Source organism: Xiphophorus couchianus, chromosome 3 (genome assembly GCF_001444195.1).
Source record: "Xiphophorus couchianus chromosome 3, X_couchianus-1.0, whole genome shotgun sequence".
NCBI lineage: Eukaryota > Metazoa > Chordata > Actinopteri > Cyprinodontiformes > Poeciliidae > Xiphophorus > Xiphophorus couchianus.
In genome coordinates this window covers 23,118,032-23,134,132 of record NC_040230.1, presented here as the reverse complement: position 1 = coordinate 23,134,132, position 16,101 = coordinate 23,118,032, and the positions used below count along the sequence as shown (strand labels likewise).

At 36.7% G+C, this 16,101-nt stretch overlaps 1 protein-coding gene across 5 annotated transcripts in view; it reads left to right on the top strand.

Moving 5' to 3' along the window:
• Positions 1 to 16,101, top strand: part of LOC114141949 (CUB and sushi domain-containing protein 3-like) — a 244,962-nt gene that overhangs the window by 78,055 nt on the left and 150,806 nt on the right. For all 5 annotated transcript variants that reach the window (XM_028012891.1, XM_028012890.1, XM_028012888.1 and 2 more), the window contains 8 exons: positions 2,082 to 2,185; positions 3,548 to 3,660; positions 3,918 to 4,100; positions 4,729 to 5,055; positions 7,291 to 7,485; positions 7,780 to 7,918; positions 9,670 to 9,857; positions 15,289 to 15,477. In XM_028012891.1, the coding sequence (XP_027868692.1) occupies positions 2,082 to 2,185; positions 3,548 to 3,660; positions 3,918 to 4,100; positions 4,729 to 5,055; positions 7,291 to 7,485; positions 7,780 to 7,918; positions 9,670 to 9,857; positions 15,289 to 15,477 (1,438 nt within the window). The remainder of the gene's footprint in view (positions 1 to 2,081; positions 2,186 to 3,547; positions 3,661 to 3,917; positions 4,101 to 4,728; positions 5,056 to 7,290; positions 7,486 to 7,779; positions 7,919 to 9,669; positions 9,858 to 15,288; positions 15,478 to 16,101) is intronic.

Genomic DNA, 16,101 nt, shown 5'->3' with positions numbered 1-16,101 from the left:
TAGCTCTTTCCATTGAGGCTCGGGCTGTGTGTTTCAGGTCGCTGTCCTGCTGGAAGGTGTCTCTCGGCCTTTTGTAGCCTCCAACAGGTTTTCTTCCAGGACTGCTCATTATTTAGCTTCCTCCATCATCCCATTATTTATGACCAGGCATAGTCGGGCATCCTCACAGTAGGAACAATGTATTCTTGTGTGTCCCTTACATGGTTACATGCAGTAATGCAGTTTCTTCACACCTATACTCCTGCCCTGGTGTTTTTCTTGATCTTTATGTTTTTATATTTTCACTAATGTTCACTCAGAAACCTTTGAGAGCTTCACAGAATAACTGTATTAATACTAAGATTAGATTGCATGCAAGGACTTTTTTTAAATACAGTGGTTTCTGAAGGCAACAGCTTTTTCATAGTTTTTTTAGGGGATATGAAGAGTTAAGTAAAGTTCATTGACACTGTCACATCAAATGTCTGCTGTGGATTTTATTTGTTTGACCTGGCAGTTGGTGGTTGAATAATTTACTTCATTCATTGAGAGCAACAGACTGAGAAAAGCCTGTCGGGAGTAAAGCTTAACCCTAAAAGGAAGAGATTGCAGCTAATGGTCATAAACATCTCCTTCCAGAAATCTTTCCAAGTTTCTCTGTTAAGAGTAAGTCGAATAATTCAGAGTGTTTACTAAGTGAAACTCTCCCAATAACCAGTAATCAACCAATGAAGACTAATTTAGAACCCTCTATGGCCGGTGGCTACCATAGCTTTGTGCCACTGTGCTCTCTCCTAGGCAAACAAGGCTTTTTCTTGGCAGTAAAACGTAGTCCATTAGTGTTATTATGGTAATTATGTTTCTGTCTGCATCGTAATGAGGCTGCTATACATGGATGGTGCTCAGACATTGTCCTCCCCCTGGCCAGAAAAAAGAGGGCCTTAGGATGAGCAGGCAGTCATCTTGTTTGTCATCAGCAGATGCGACTTTAGTGTCATGAACACATTCTTCCTGCCTCTGGTAATCCAGGCAAAGTCCAGGCCCAAATATTGTAGCTCACTGGCAAATCTCTCTGCCGCAGACTGATTAATGTGATTATGTTAGCAGCTGTTGCCAAATCGATTTGTTAGTATGCTATCCTTTTTAATATTATATACGATTTATACCTTTTGTTAAACTTGATATATCAACAACATCCAAAATAGATATGTCTGGGGAAATGCAGAAAAGCAAATATAATGACTTAAATTTGTTAGGTGGAGTTTGATTTATGGTGCTGTTCAATTTGTTTATTCCTTTTGAATATTGTTAGTAGAACAATTATTTACGGAGATGTATAAGATGCTAACATACTCTTTGACAAAGTCTTAATCTAGTAGCATTTCAAATTTGTTTTAAATTTTATGACTGTTTTTGTTTGATTTTTTTTCAATCTGAGTTTAGGGATGTTTAGTGCATATTTCTTTGCTGCATCAGAATATATGGTGTGTTATGCAAGTATTTGAATTGTGGGTTTGGGAGAACTCTTAAGCTGTTATAGCACTGCTTGATCAAATATGTTGCTGTCTACCCTACCAATGCATATGGCATTTAATAGACTTTTCCTTTGTAGAATTCCTTTCATAGTGTACCCATCACCGGAAACATTTTCCCAAAAGGGAATTTATGGAAATGAGCAGCTCTGGTATGGACTTCATATAAATGAGATGGTGACTTATCTGATATTAGAGATGTATTTAATTTATTGTGGATATGCTTTGAAAGGATTTGACTATTTAAATACATCTGAAAAGCTCTCAGGTTGACTGCATAAATGTTTCTGTCTGAGCGTTTTGGTGTCGCTGGGGGACTTACAAAAATTCCCAACTCCCACATTAAATGGTAGATATGAAGACTTTCAGACATTTTCAAAGGGGTACAAAATGGTAGAATAATGCTAATAGAATATAGTTATTTCACCAAATACTCATAAACTCAATAAATCAGTATTTACTGTCACTACAGTAATTTAATCTAATTTGTATAAATTAAGGCCAGTATTTCTTTGAATTTCAAGACATTTTAAAGAATTTTAACACATTTTTTCATTGTGTAAATTACAGGTGATACAGATCAACTTTGAAGAGTTTGACTTAGAAATTGGTTATGATTCATTAACCATCGGCGATGGAGGAGAAGTTGGAGATTCAAAAACTATAATTCAAATGTAAGTAAGAAATATTTTTGTCTTTATTGGGCCAATCATCGTGTTTTTAAATTGGTGGAAAAATGTCAGCCAAATTATTGAGACATTTTCTGCTTTTGCAGCCACCAACAAGCTAAAGACACAGTTCTGGCTGGACAATAAAACCACTGGATATTTGACAAATATAGTTATCAGAAATGATAGAGTACATGTAAACTAGTTGGGATCCTGGCACAGACTTGACTGTTAAGTGCAAACTCTGGATTTCACAGAGTTGAGGTTGGGCTATTCTGTATTATTACTCTGCTTCATCCGTTCCTAAACCAGTTCTGATGTGTTTGGGATCATTGTGCTGTTACAAGACCCTACTGTGTCCAAATTTTAACTGTCAGGCTTTCCATTTGAGGCAAAGCTGAATAATTCATCTTTATCCGGTAGGTTGTCTTGTGCTTTATTCCACATATTTTCAGCAGTGCACTAGTATCTTGGGCAGTGAAACAGATCCTTCCTCAACACAGTTGATTCAGTGTTTCTATGTTTGAAAACCTCACATTAACCCCCCCAAAATGCATATCTTGTCACTATGGACATATAGCTCAAGCCATATTTTGCCCAGCCACAAAACCTTTCTCCAAAGGGCATTTAGGAAACTGGCAGTTGAGTTGAAAGTGCTGATTTTGGAGCAGGTTTTTTGGCCATTATTGTTGACAATGACGCTATTGTTCCAGTAGTTACCAGTTCACGCTGGGCCTGAAATTTGATGGTTCTCAGATTGTTCTTCAGCATCAGAAACAAAACTACTATATTTCTGATAGTGTTTGACGGTTGAAACTTGGAATAACATGGTCCATTTGGACAAAGATTCAATACAAATTTTCATACTTCATTTCAAATGGATGAATCAGACTAGCATAAACCTTCTGAAATGGTCCTGATGCGTGTCATATACTGGCCATGCCCTAATACCAGTTTATGACATGTGGTCAAACATCTTGCTATAATTATGTTTGAAGCTTGGAGTAGATTGCAAAAGCAGATTGCAAAGGCATATGACTGAGGTTTAAATTGTAAGTGAATATTTGACCATATGTAGTTGGTGACACTGTATGTACATATCCCAGGCTGCATGGGAAGTTTTGACCATACGTGATTTTGAAAAGAATCATGTTTGTTCAGCTGAAGCAAAATTAAAAATGATTCCAACCTGGAAAAAGAATGATTCAAATTAATAATTTTAAAGCTCCAAATTAATACGACATTATGCCCATCATTGGTGTGTGTAAAGGGTTTGTAGATGTAATACGGCATGTGAGTGGTATTGTGCAAAGACGTGTAGTTAGAAAAGTGTTGTTTGATCCCATAGTTCTTGTGTCTTATCTGCAGGCTGAGTGGGAGCTTTGTCCCTGACCTGATAGTAAGTATGTCCCATCAGATGTGGCTCCATCTCCAATCTGATGAGAGTGTGGGCTCAATAGGTTTCAAGATCAACTACAAAGGTACGCAAAGTTTAATGGTGATATTATTCTATACATATATATATATATATATATATATATATCTTTGTGTCTGTCATTACCTACCTCCCTGTTACTGTCTGGTCTGTCTGATTTCAAAAGCTATTTCTCAACTTAAACTGACTCTGTTCTGAGAACATAGAGAATAGCAAGAAAAGATTTTTAAAGCTCTTAAACTGACTGAATCTACTACGTTCACCCTCCATCCATCCATCCTGTTATCTTCCTCTTGCCTACAGAGATTGACAAGGATAGTTGTGGTGATCCCGGTACACCTCTATATGGCTACAAAGAGGGCAATGGATTTTTAAATGGGGATGTTCTTCGCTTCAAATGCCAGTTTGGATTTGAGCTCATTGGGGAGAGGATGATTACTTGCCAAAACAACAATCAGTGGTCTGCTAATATCCCCATCTGCATATGTAAGTCTGGACTAATCTTTTTTTCTTATAACGGCAAATAAAGCAGTTACTAGTATACTATAAACATTCACAATAACTAAGCTATTTGGGGATTAATTACACTAATGCTAACTGAAAATGTAGCACACAGTTGGTAATGAGCCAACATGTATAATCGTGAACTAATAACATATGGTTTGGGGTTGCACTGAAAGAAGAAAAGGAAATGTTTTTCTGCACTCATGTAGAGTAAAAGGCGACATGTAATATATAGTACTTCAACATTTGTCATGACAGAATCCCTGTCTTTGGTTTAGATAGATAGAACAATATCCATTACACAAAATCCCTGTTTTGCAATCTTGTATTCTCATGCAATTTTACTGCAACATGGCCACTCTCCATGCAGTTTCAGGTTTCTCCAGCTACTCGATACTCATGAGAGCTGTGCTGTCTCCTGATTTCTGGGCTACTTACACAATTGTGACATTGTTCTGCTGGAGTCGCTGTGCACAATTCTGTTATGGCACAATGCACCCTTTAGAGAGCAATGTGGCCTGTGAGAGATGCTTTAATACAAATAACTGTAGTTGCATCAGTGAAGTTTTATAAATCCTCGCTGTTATTTTTTCCATGTTCTATCATATAGTCCCCTGTTTCTCCAACTTCACCGCACCCATGGGGACAGTACTGTCCCCAGATTACCCAGAGGGCTACGGGAACAACCTTAACTGTGTGTGGCTGATTATCTCTGAACCTGGCTCGAGGATTCACTTGGCCTTCAATGACTTTGACCTGGAACCTCCCTACGACTTCCTCACAATCAAAGATGGGGATCAGTCAGAAGCAACGATGCTGGGACGTTTTTCAGGGGCTGAAGTTCCTTCACACCTTACATCCAACAGCAACATTTTGCAGCTGGAGTTTCAGGCTGATCATTCGATGTCAGGAAGAGGCTTCAACATCACCTACAGCAGTGAGTAACATATATTTTTAAACTTGCATCTTATATACTATTATACCTAAAATCTTTTTTAAAAGAAATGCATTATTCAGTACTTTAAAAGAATGTGAAAACATGCTTGACTAAATGGCAAAACAAAACAAAAAAAAAACCTATACTGTTCCTGATGCCAACAAAAGAAATGATGTAAATCAATATTTTGAAAATGGAGAAAATTTTCATTATCAAAATATTTGTTATATTTTGCCGTTGCCTCTTTTTATTGATTTAAATAACAAAAAATGTTAATAGGTATATACTCATATAAAACTGTATAGATATTAGTTGTTAAATTTAAGTGCCACTTTCTGTACCTATCAATTTGGGATTGTGATGTGACGACTGTTCCAGCAATCAGTGAGATGAGACCCAGGTTAAACCCTGAAGAGGTCATAGAGGTCATTGGTATGTCATGAGGCCACTATAGAGAAAATCAACCTAACATATGCATTCATTTAAGAGTAATGTAGAGTTATCAATGAACTTCATGTATCTGGCCTATGGAATGAAGCCAGAATACCTGGAGAAATTTTTTGGAATCACCTTAATAATATGCAAATGTTCATATAGAAATGCCTCAACCATGAAACAAAGATGCTTATCACTAAATCTTCTGCACAACCTTATAAAATATGAAAACATCTTTAACCTGCAGCTCAAATTAAATGGACTTGTTAATCAAATCATTAAAATAAATCTTTATTCTCAATGCCGTGCTACATCTCACTTAAATCCACTCACTGTGTTTTCAAACATATGGACATTAACAAAGAATGGCTCCTTGAGGATACTTTGCCAGTCCGTAACTGCATTTGCATTTGGCTAAATTTGGTCATGCAGTAAATCTTTACACACTTAATAATAATGTGCCTAAGTTTGACTTTTCTCACGTTAACAAAAAAAGAGAATTGCGAGATAGTTCCCTGGTGATTCATAAATGTACATCAGAAAGCCAGAAAGTCAGACTTATTCTTAAGACTTGTTTTTTAAAATTTTATTTCATTTATTCAAAGGGTTTTCCAAGAACAGATCTTGCCTTTGTGAATGTTTTTTTTTTGTCTTCTTTGGCAAAGTCTCATCTAGCCTTTCTTTGGGCTTGAGACTCATGAATGGTTGGCACCTTGTGGTGAGTCCACTCGATTTGCTCTTCTCAAGTCCTTCCTTGATAGGAGACGTGGATAATGACTACCTCCTGGAGGGTATTGTTCTCTTGGCTGGCTGCTGTAAGGGCTTTATTTTTTCACAGAGATGGATGCTGGTGCCTTTGATGGACACCCAGGACCTGTGTACGTGGCCGACCTCAATACTGCCTTCTCTTTTTCTCAGAATGTACCGAACAAAACAGCCTTGGTCATAGCTCTAGCTTTGAATAGTAATTGAGAGGCTGTAATTGCCCAATCAAAATAAAAACAAGCTAATAAAAAAACCCCACCTATTTGAAAAATGGAACAATTATGTTTATTGAATGGATTTAAATCCAAATTAAGTATTTTCAAGATAAAGACAGCAAAGAAAAATGGAGCATGGAAAGATATTTCTATTTCAAGACTTTGTTGTATCAATCCACTGAAGGGAAAAGTTTTAAAGTGAGTCTGGAAATGTATGGATTTTGTTTTTACATGAGAAAATATGCAGGGACACTTAAACACATTAATTATTTAACCAGAATATGAGAATGTTAAACCCATTTTTTTATTTATTGCTTCATTAATTAATTCAGTTAATTACCTTATATGGCTGAAATTAATTTATCCTCAAAGCAGGGAGTGCAAAAATAATTAGACAATACAAGTAAATATAAATCCATTATTGGATTACATCTGATCATTAGTACATACAGTACACTAATATTGTTCTGGTATAAAAATGCATATTTTTGTTTTGTAAATAATCTCACTCCAGCAAAAATGAAACTTAATAGTCCAATAACAATTACAAACGAAAACTGCCATCCCATTTTGTTTTCTTTGCTTTTATGCTATGAGACAACTTTGTTGTCTTTTATATTTCACTAGGTGATGCCAACCCGCTAGTCTTGATATGGAAGATTTTCTAATAATCCTATTTACTGCAAGGGACTACTACTATTACTACTTTTTTTTTAAACCTACAGCTAAAATTATTCTTTCTCTTTAGCTTGGTTCCTCATTGTTGTAACCTTGCTCATGCCTTTGACGTTACATCTTGTTTCTGTCTTCTTCTTACAAGCTTTTGGGCATAATGAGTGCCCTGACCCTGGCATACCGCTAAATGGAAGGCGCTTTGGGGACGATTTCCAGCTGGGTAACTCCATCTCTGTGGTTTGTGAGGAAGGTTTCATCAAAACACAGGGAGCTGACACCATCACATGCCAACTAGAGGACGGGAACGTAATGTGGAGCGGACCAATTCCCAAATGTGAAGGTACCGGAATAGACGAGTTAATGATTATGTGGATTTTGGAAAGATACATCAGCAGTTTAGTCAGAAAGAAGAACAGGAAAAAAAGGAACATCTGAGTGGGATTTCTTCACCACACTTAGGAAACATATTTCTAGTAATTTGTTAGGTGATAGTAGTTTGGTGTTCAATGCTATATGTTTCTTTCATCTTTTATGTTAGTTCAAAAATCCTTCATTATCTCACAATATGTCCATGTTTCTCCTCCCCTCTCAATCTTTTCCATCATAAAAACCCATTTTTTCTCTGTTCCTCCAGCTCCTTGTGGAGGTCACTACTCAGGGCCATCTGGTGTCATTCTCTCTCCGGGGTGGCCGGGCTACTACAAAGACTCTCTGAGTTGTGAGTGGGTCATTGAGGCCGAGGCAGGACGCTCTATCAAGATTAGCTTTGACAGGTCTGTATGAAACTACTGAAACAACTCGGGCGTGGAAACAAACAGACACACACTTACACAAAGACATATAGAAATTGATCACAGGCAATGTACTAGTACTGTATATGAAAACACATACACTTCAAGTAAATACATTTGCACATACAGCTTTTGACAAATACTCCACAAGTATATGGCTTAACCTTCACTCTGGAAATCTGTGATAGAATTCAGAAAACAGATGTGGACGAGACGTTAAAAGCCTCAAGTATAATTTTTTGTCTTTCTTGTAATAATGGCAGATGTAGCACCTTATTGTTCCTCCACATTTTTTCATGTCAAAACCTCAAGCTTCACATAAAGAATGGCATAATTCTTAAATGGAAAATGATGCATTGTTTTCAAAATATTTACACAAAAGAAAACTCTGAAAGTGCAGCATATGTTTGTATGCAGCTGATTCATTTCTAAGGTCACCTTTTGCCACAATCATAAATCCAACTCTTTCAGGATATGTACAGTATGTTGCAGTCATTGCTTGTTCTTCTTTACAAATAGTTTTGTCAATGTCAAATAAATTAGAAAGTGTGTCTTTAAGCGTCTACATTCACATTTTGCAACAGAGTTTCAATTTAATTTAGATTTGGATTTTAATTTGGCCATTCTAATGATAAATATAATTTCATCTAAAATATTTCATTTATGCTTGTGCTTCTGTGAGCATGAGCAAAAAGCTCATCCTGCTTATATTTTATATTTTTTATTTCTCAGACTTCTTTGCTTCTAGGACAGAAAGTTCATTTGATGGATTGAAGAATTCTTAACATCTGTTTTTCATCACTTATGTAGTGTAACGTTTTCCTGAGGACTTTATGGAAGAGCTGTATTTATACTGAAATAGACAGATGTAAATATACGTAATTGACTATTTAGGTGACATTTAAAGGCAATCTGTAGGGTTTAAAACACAAATGAATGGATATTTCAGATTTTATTAATGAAATGATTTGAAACCCTTGAAGGCTTTTTGGTCCACTTCACAAATAGGTTCTACTTTCTGTTAAGGTTTTGGTTGTAATGTGACAAAATGTGAAAAGTTTTAATTGTTTGAAATAATTTTGCAAGGCATTGTAATTCCATAAGGATATATTGTTACAAATAAAATTTAAATCCCAAAACTTATTAGACCTTATAACTTACTATGTAGATTGGACACAATTAGACACTTAAAAAAAATTGTTTAGCATTGTTTGTGAAGTCAATCAGCCTTTCCCTCTTTGCCAAAAGTGATTTTGGCAAAAGCAAATCTCCACATCTTTCTTGCCAGAAGATGATAAAATAAAGAAAATCACTTTTGGCAAAAAATGACTTAGACCAATATTTAAGGAAGGTGACAATATAATATCATTTGTGAGGATATGCAGGCAATGCAACATATTCTTGTAATAAAATGTTGCAGCTCTAATTTCATTGTGAACTTATTTGTACTGTTTTTCCCCAACAATATTGATTCGTTTTTGCTGAAACCCTGCACTAATGGCAGCTGTTTGATGTGGGGACCGAAGAGTGGCTACAGATTCATATCATGTCATATTTCCAAGATGCCCATTGATCTTAGGCTGTTGCAATAATCAGCATGATTGCTTGCCAGTTATGTCTCATCTTTCATTACAGAATTAGTCTGTTTTTTGTAGTAAATTGTAGGTATTGTTCTGAATACAAACATTCCTTCTCTTGCTCATACAAATCTTTGTTATCCTTCTACCCCCAAGGTTTCAAACTGAGCTGAGTTATGATTTTCTGGAAGTGCACGACGGTCCAAACCTGCTTTCTCCTTTGGTTGGCTCGTTTAATGGAACCCAGGTCCCTCAGTTCCTGTTTAGCAGCAGTAACTTCCTATATCTGCTTTTTACAACTGACAACAGTCGATCAAACAGTGGCTTCAAGATCTTCTATGAAGGTGAGAATATAGTGCTTCTTTATGTGGTTTACCTAGAAATTGGGAACGTATTATGTAATTAATAATGCTTTGGTACAAAAAGGCTAACATGACACATGTAAGAGGGCACCAGGTGGGGAGGGGTTAAGTGGTTGACATGCTTGGTCAGGCTTAGAACCCGTTAAAACTCCTTGCAGCTCTTCATTAAATAACTTAATTTTTTTAATGTAAGTTCCTATTAAACATTATCACAAAAATAATATGCTGCAAAGGTTAACTTAGTAGACTGCATACCTGAAGAATTGTTAAGTGTGCATTTCTTTAAAATTCATACATTTTTTTAAAGGATTATGCATTATTGAAACTTAAGTAAGATGAAGTTAGTCAAGTGTGCCCTGAGTAAATAAAAAAATGGAGGGATAAAACTAATCTTTATTACATTGCTCAATATCTTCCTGAAAAAGATGTTGAGTTCTTCTTGGAGTTCAAATCTAATTGCCGTATTGTTTGCATCATTTGCCCTGTTTTCATCAAATACTCTGAAAGGATTCATTAAGGCTGCTTGTGCAGAGCTTTTATTTTTTTTTTACTATGGTAAAGCTGCTTCTTGAGTTAACATTTTGGTCTTCTACCTGTTTTCACGTGAAGATGACAAATGCAACTTGCCATGTGGTACACTTTATACTGCCAGTCTTGCTAAAGCTGTCATTGCTACAAGAAGTACGGTTAATTAGGGGAGCAGTATGTTTGTCATGTTTTCAAGTTACTTTGTTACTCTGTGTGTTTTTCTGCTGAAAGTGAAACACTTGTGGTGTTTCCTTGCTTGGTGTATCAGTGAATCAACTAAATCATGCAAGTTTCTGTTTGCAATTGAATAAAGGAGCCAACATAACTTGTTGACTCTGAGCCATCACATAGGAGCTCTGTGGTGGTAAATAAAAATTATCCTGCAAGCCTCGGAGCAATCTAGGGTAGAGCACTGTGGTGCAAAATGTAAAAGTAGGAATAAGTTTCAACAATATTAAGGTTCTTCTTTAAAGAAAAAAATCGACCTATGCCTGCAGCTTAGACTCCAAATAACAAATATCCAACTGTCAAAATGTATTCTTGCACTTTGCTGCTTGTCACGAGGAACACTTGTTTGTATGTAAAACAATTCACATTGCTGCTGCATCAACAAATCTGCCAGATCAGGAAGACATTCACTCTCGAAGGTGTACAATTTTAGGGAAATTTGTATGCTAAGCTTTCTTTCTTCCCAGGTCATTATGCTTACACTGTTAGCCTTTGAAAAATCATACAGTAAAAGATTCAGGACATAGTGTGATTTATTTTCTCAACAGTTTGCACCAGCACCATTATTTGTGTCATTCTGATTTGATTCATAAGACAAAGTTTGCTATTATGTCTGTATTATTGACTGAAAGCAGGCCACAAGTGCCCTTGTCTTATTATGTTTCACTCTCAAGTGCATTTCTCTTTTGTTGATGAGGCCATGAAAAGCAATAACAGTAAGATCATATTAGTTTCTTCTATTGCTATTTAGGATATATCTAATTGCTGGAATACCAAGAGAAACCTTGCCGACTTCATTTGTAAAAAAATAAGTTTGAATTATGCAGTAAATAAACTGAAGCAGTGTAACACTGCATTGATTCCCTTTATGTGTAGGAAACCGAAATTAGTTCAGTTACAAAGCAACCAAAAAAAAGAGTTGGATTAGTAATTGCAGACATTTTGTGCACAAAACAGCATTGCTTATATTTGTGGGAATTTTTTAAAGGTAATTTCTGCAACTTGGAGGCTAAAACCATTGTGGCCATTGTGGTGTTTAAGTGTGCTTTACCTGTCAAAAGGACATTATTCAAGAAGTCTAATGACTCATTCAGATGTAGCTCAGCATATACAGTAAGTCATAATGCCACAATGTTTTTAACAGTTTGTCATTCAACTGTTCCAAACAAGAAGCTGTTTAGATTTCTTTCAAATTGTACTCCCACTAAGTAAATGTTATTTATATAGCAACTTTCATAAATAAAAACCACAAAGTGGTTTACAGATGAAACAAATTAAAACAAAGATACAGATAAAACACAATGATAGGATAATACAAGCTATAAATTTTCACATACTAATTTAAGCCTGTACACTTTGTGTCTTTTTGGATTTCTCCCATCTATCTGAGTTTTGGACAAGCTGATCATGAGGTGAATTTGCTTGGATGTAGACTCTTCTAATAAATTACAAATCTCGTTCATGTTTATTTCTTGTAAACACTATTTCTCATAACAGATTTTTCCAGATTTTTAGTCTTAAAAGTTGCTTCTTGAAGACATTGCTGATGTCAGTCCTCTGGGCATCATAACACAAACCTGTTTTCTCCAGGCCTGCGAATTGTTAAAGTTCCTGGTTTCATAGATTTGGTCACACTCTTTGATTGGCAGTTAATCAAGTATGTTTATTATCAATACCTTGCTGCTAGTTATTGTGTAAATCCCATGATATCAAGCATTCTGTTCTTTGTTCTTAAAAAGCACCTTCACTAATGACTTTGTGGAATCTTCTGTGGGTTTTTTTTGTACATTTGAGCTTGGATTTAATTATTTTAAGAACCTAGAAAAAACCTAATTACTTTTATTTCTTTATGTTTTATAAAACCTTGAATTAAAACAGGAAATGCTTTGTTTTCCTAATAATGCTCTCAATGCAGACTTTGCAAATGCTTTCTTTAGAAAGATAGACTGATGGAGGTAGCTTTTTTCTGTGTATCTGTGCTAAAAATAAAAGTTCTGAAAAGGCTTTCTTAGAATAATCTCCCTGCCAATGACCTGACAACTGCTTACACATCTGTTGCCAGTCATTTGCCTAAAATCTGCATATTTTTAGTGCATCAAAAGCAACCCTACCTGGAAGAAAGCCAAATGGAAGTCGTGAAAATCACAGGAAAAATGGGGCCATCTTTTCCCTCCTAATGGAGCTGAAATTTCCACCAGGGCACTCTGGAGGCAAAACAGCCATGAAAGTACTTTTTATGAAAGCCAAGTGTAGAGGTCCAACATTTTCAGTGAACAGAAGATAGTATATTTGTACAGCTTCTTGAAGGTCATAGCCTCAATTCTGCCTCCCCGAGAAACAAGTGGCCAGTAATGCTGAACACAACCTAACATGCACCTTTGACCCTTTCTCGGTAGGCTAGTTGATGGTTTATCATCAGTAACAAAAAACAACGGAAAAGGTGCAAACACCCCTGCTAAGTTTTCAGGTTTTATTATTTAATATTCATACCATAGGACACTATATATATATATATATATATATATATATATATATATATATATATACACACTGCTCAAAAAAATAAAGGGAACACTCAAATAACACATCCTAGATCTGAATGATCTGCTGACACACTCCAGCCACATGAGGTCTAGCATTGTCCTGCATTAGGAGGAACCCAGGGCCAACCGCACCAGCATATGGTCTCACAAGGGGTCTGAGGATCTCATCTCGGTACCTAATGGCAGTCAGGCTACCTCTGGTGAGCACATGGAGGGCTGTGCGACCCTCCAAAGAAATGCCACCCCACACCATTACTGACCCACTGCCAAACCGGTCATGCTGAAGGATGTAGCAGGCAGCAGACCGCTCTCCACGGCGTCTCCATACTCTGTCACGTCTGTCACATGTGCTCAGTGTGAACCTGCTTTCATCTGTGAAGAGCACAAGGCGCCAGTGGCGAATTTGCCAATCCTGGTGTTCTCTGGCAAATGCCAAGCGTCCTGCATGGTGTTGGGCTGTGAGCACAACCCCCATCTGTGGATGTCGGGCCCTCATACCATCCTCATGGAGTCGGTTTCTAACCGTTTGTGCAGACACATGCACATTTGTGGCCTGCTGGAGGTCATTTTGCAGGGCTCTGGCAGTGCTCCTCCTGTTCCTTCTTGCACAAAGGCGGAGGTAGCGGTCCTGCGGCTGGGTTGTTGCCCTCCTACGGCCTCCTCCACGTCTCCTGGTGTACTGGCCTGCCTCCTGGTAGCGCCTCCAGCCTCTGGACACTACGCTGACAGACACAGCAAACCTTCTTGCCACAGCTCGCATTGATGTGCCATCCTGGATGAGCTGCCCTACCTGAGCCACTTGTGTGGGTTGTGGAGTCCGTCTCATGCTACCACGAGTGTGAAAGCACCACCAACATTCAAAACTGACCAAAACATCAGCCAGACAGCATAGGTACTGAGAAGTGGTCTGTGGTCCCAACTGCAGAACCACTCCTTTATTGAGTGTGTCTTGCTAATTGCCAATAATTTCCACCTGTTGTCTATTCCATTTGCACAACAGCAGGTGAAATTGATTGTCAAACAGTGTTGCTTCCTAAGTGGACAGTTTGATTTCACAGAAGTTTGATTTACTTGGAGTTATATTGTGTTGTTTAAGTGTTCCCTTTATTTTTTTGAGCAGTATATATATATATATCTGGATGCCAATGTCTGCAAAGATGATTAGACTAAATGCAAGTAGTAATTTTTCAAATGATAATTGGGGGCAAAAAGGCATTTCAACCAAATGTGACAAAGTAATTGCCTTCAAACCGAACAACTGGTCGCTCTACCCTTGGCAGCAATAACGGCAGTCATAAATGTGTGATAACTAGCAATGAGCCCTATGGCCAAATCTTCTTTCCAAAATTGTTTTAGTCAGCTAGATTAGTGGTTTGTCAACCATGACCAATTTATTTAAGCTTATGGCACAACCCTATAATCAGAGTTAAGTCAGAACTAAAGATCACTTCAAAACATTGCCTGTTAAAACCAAAAGCAAGAAAATTACATTTAATCAAGGTCTTGAAAAAACAAATGGCTTAGTACTATCACATGACCTCCACCATACTTATATTAGATGTAGTAGAAAGCATAAAGTTATTTTAATAAAAATCCAGTTTCATGTTTGAAGTTCAGAGTATTTTCCCAAACGTTTTGGGAATAATACATTTTTTATTTTTTTTTTGGAAACATGAAACATACGTTGTTTTCTCTTCTTTTTTGCTTTGTCAGCAGTGGTTTACCTTTGAAAAGCTTCCATACATGCAATTTTTTTTACAATCTCTATTATTTCACACTGGGCCGTGTTTTTAGTTTATAGCATTAATAGATTAAATTATTTTTTAAAACCCATTTTATGTATTTAAACAGCACTATTTTTAAGAAGGTCAAATACTTTTCACATCACTGCCAGTATGAAAAATAGCCTTTTCACAGAGTCATTCTTACTTGAGTACTTGCACATAGAAAAGGCTCATAATAACAGGGAGCTCTTTCACAGAAAACCACAAAAACACTCAGGAAATGTTGACTTTTTTTGCACTTTCTAAAAATAACCTCTCTTAAAATATAAAACAAAAAAAAATAAACCGTGTCATACTTAATAAGGAATGTTTGCGTTTATGTTCTTCTAGTGGTTACACTGGACACTTTCTCCTGCATGGATCCTGGCATCCCAGTGAACGGTTTGCGGTTAAGCCACGACTTGTCGATTGGCTCGACTGTGTCCTTCCAGTGTGACCCTGGATACAGACTGAGCCATGAAGAACCACTTGTTTGTGAGAAGAATCACTTCTGGAGCCACCCACTGCCTACCTGCGATGGTAAGTTGAGATGAACCGTTCATGTGCATTTCAGCACATGGATCAGTCTCATTACTGAAATACAAAAATGCAGCTTCAATTTGTGCTTTTGCAACACATCTATTAAATAGGCTAACAACATAATTAAAAAATGATTTGTTAAAAGAAAAATCAATAACATTAAAATACAAATAGTAATTTTTGCATGCATTGTTAATCTTAGTTGCGAGTCCTTGTGTGAAACGTTTTGAGTAGCCTAGAGTAGCATTGACTATGCAAATGGATTCTTGTCACTGCTTTATAACAAGGTGTTTTAATCAGAAAAGACATCCGGTTTTGGAAACACTGTTTTCTGTAAGGAATCATGGAATTGATTGGGCATGTAGTGTACACGTTTACCTCCTATACAAAGTCATTGCTCTTAATAAGATTACTTTATTTTGAAAAGACATTTGACAAGCGATAAGCATCCTGTTGACTGAGAAGCTGACATCATTCTGGCTTCCTAAGCAGACAGCCAGACCAATAAAGCAGCTAATATCTACACAACTACTATGTTTACTTGAACGCTATTACTGAATTTAGCAGATGTAATTCCAGTAGTTTTGCTCAACAATGTATGAAAAATCAAACTTAAAGTAAATA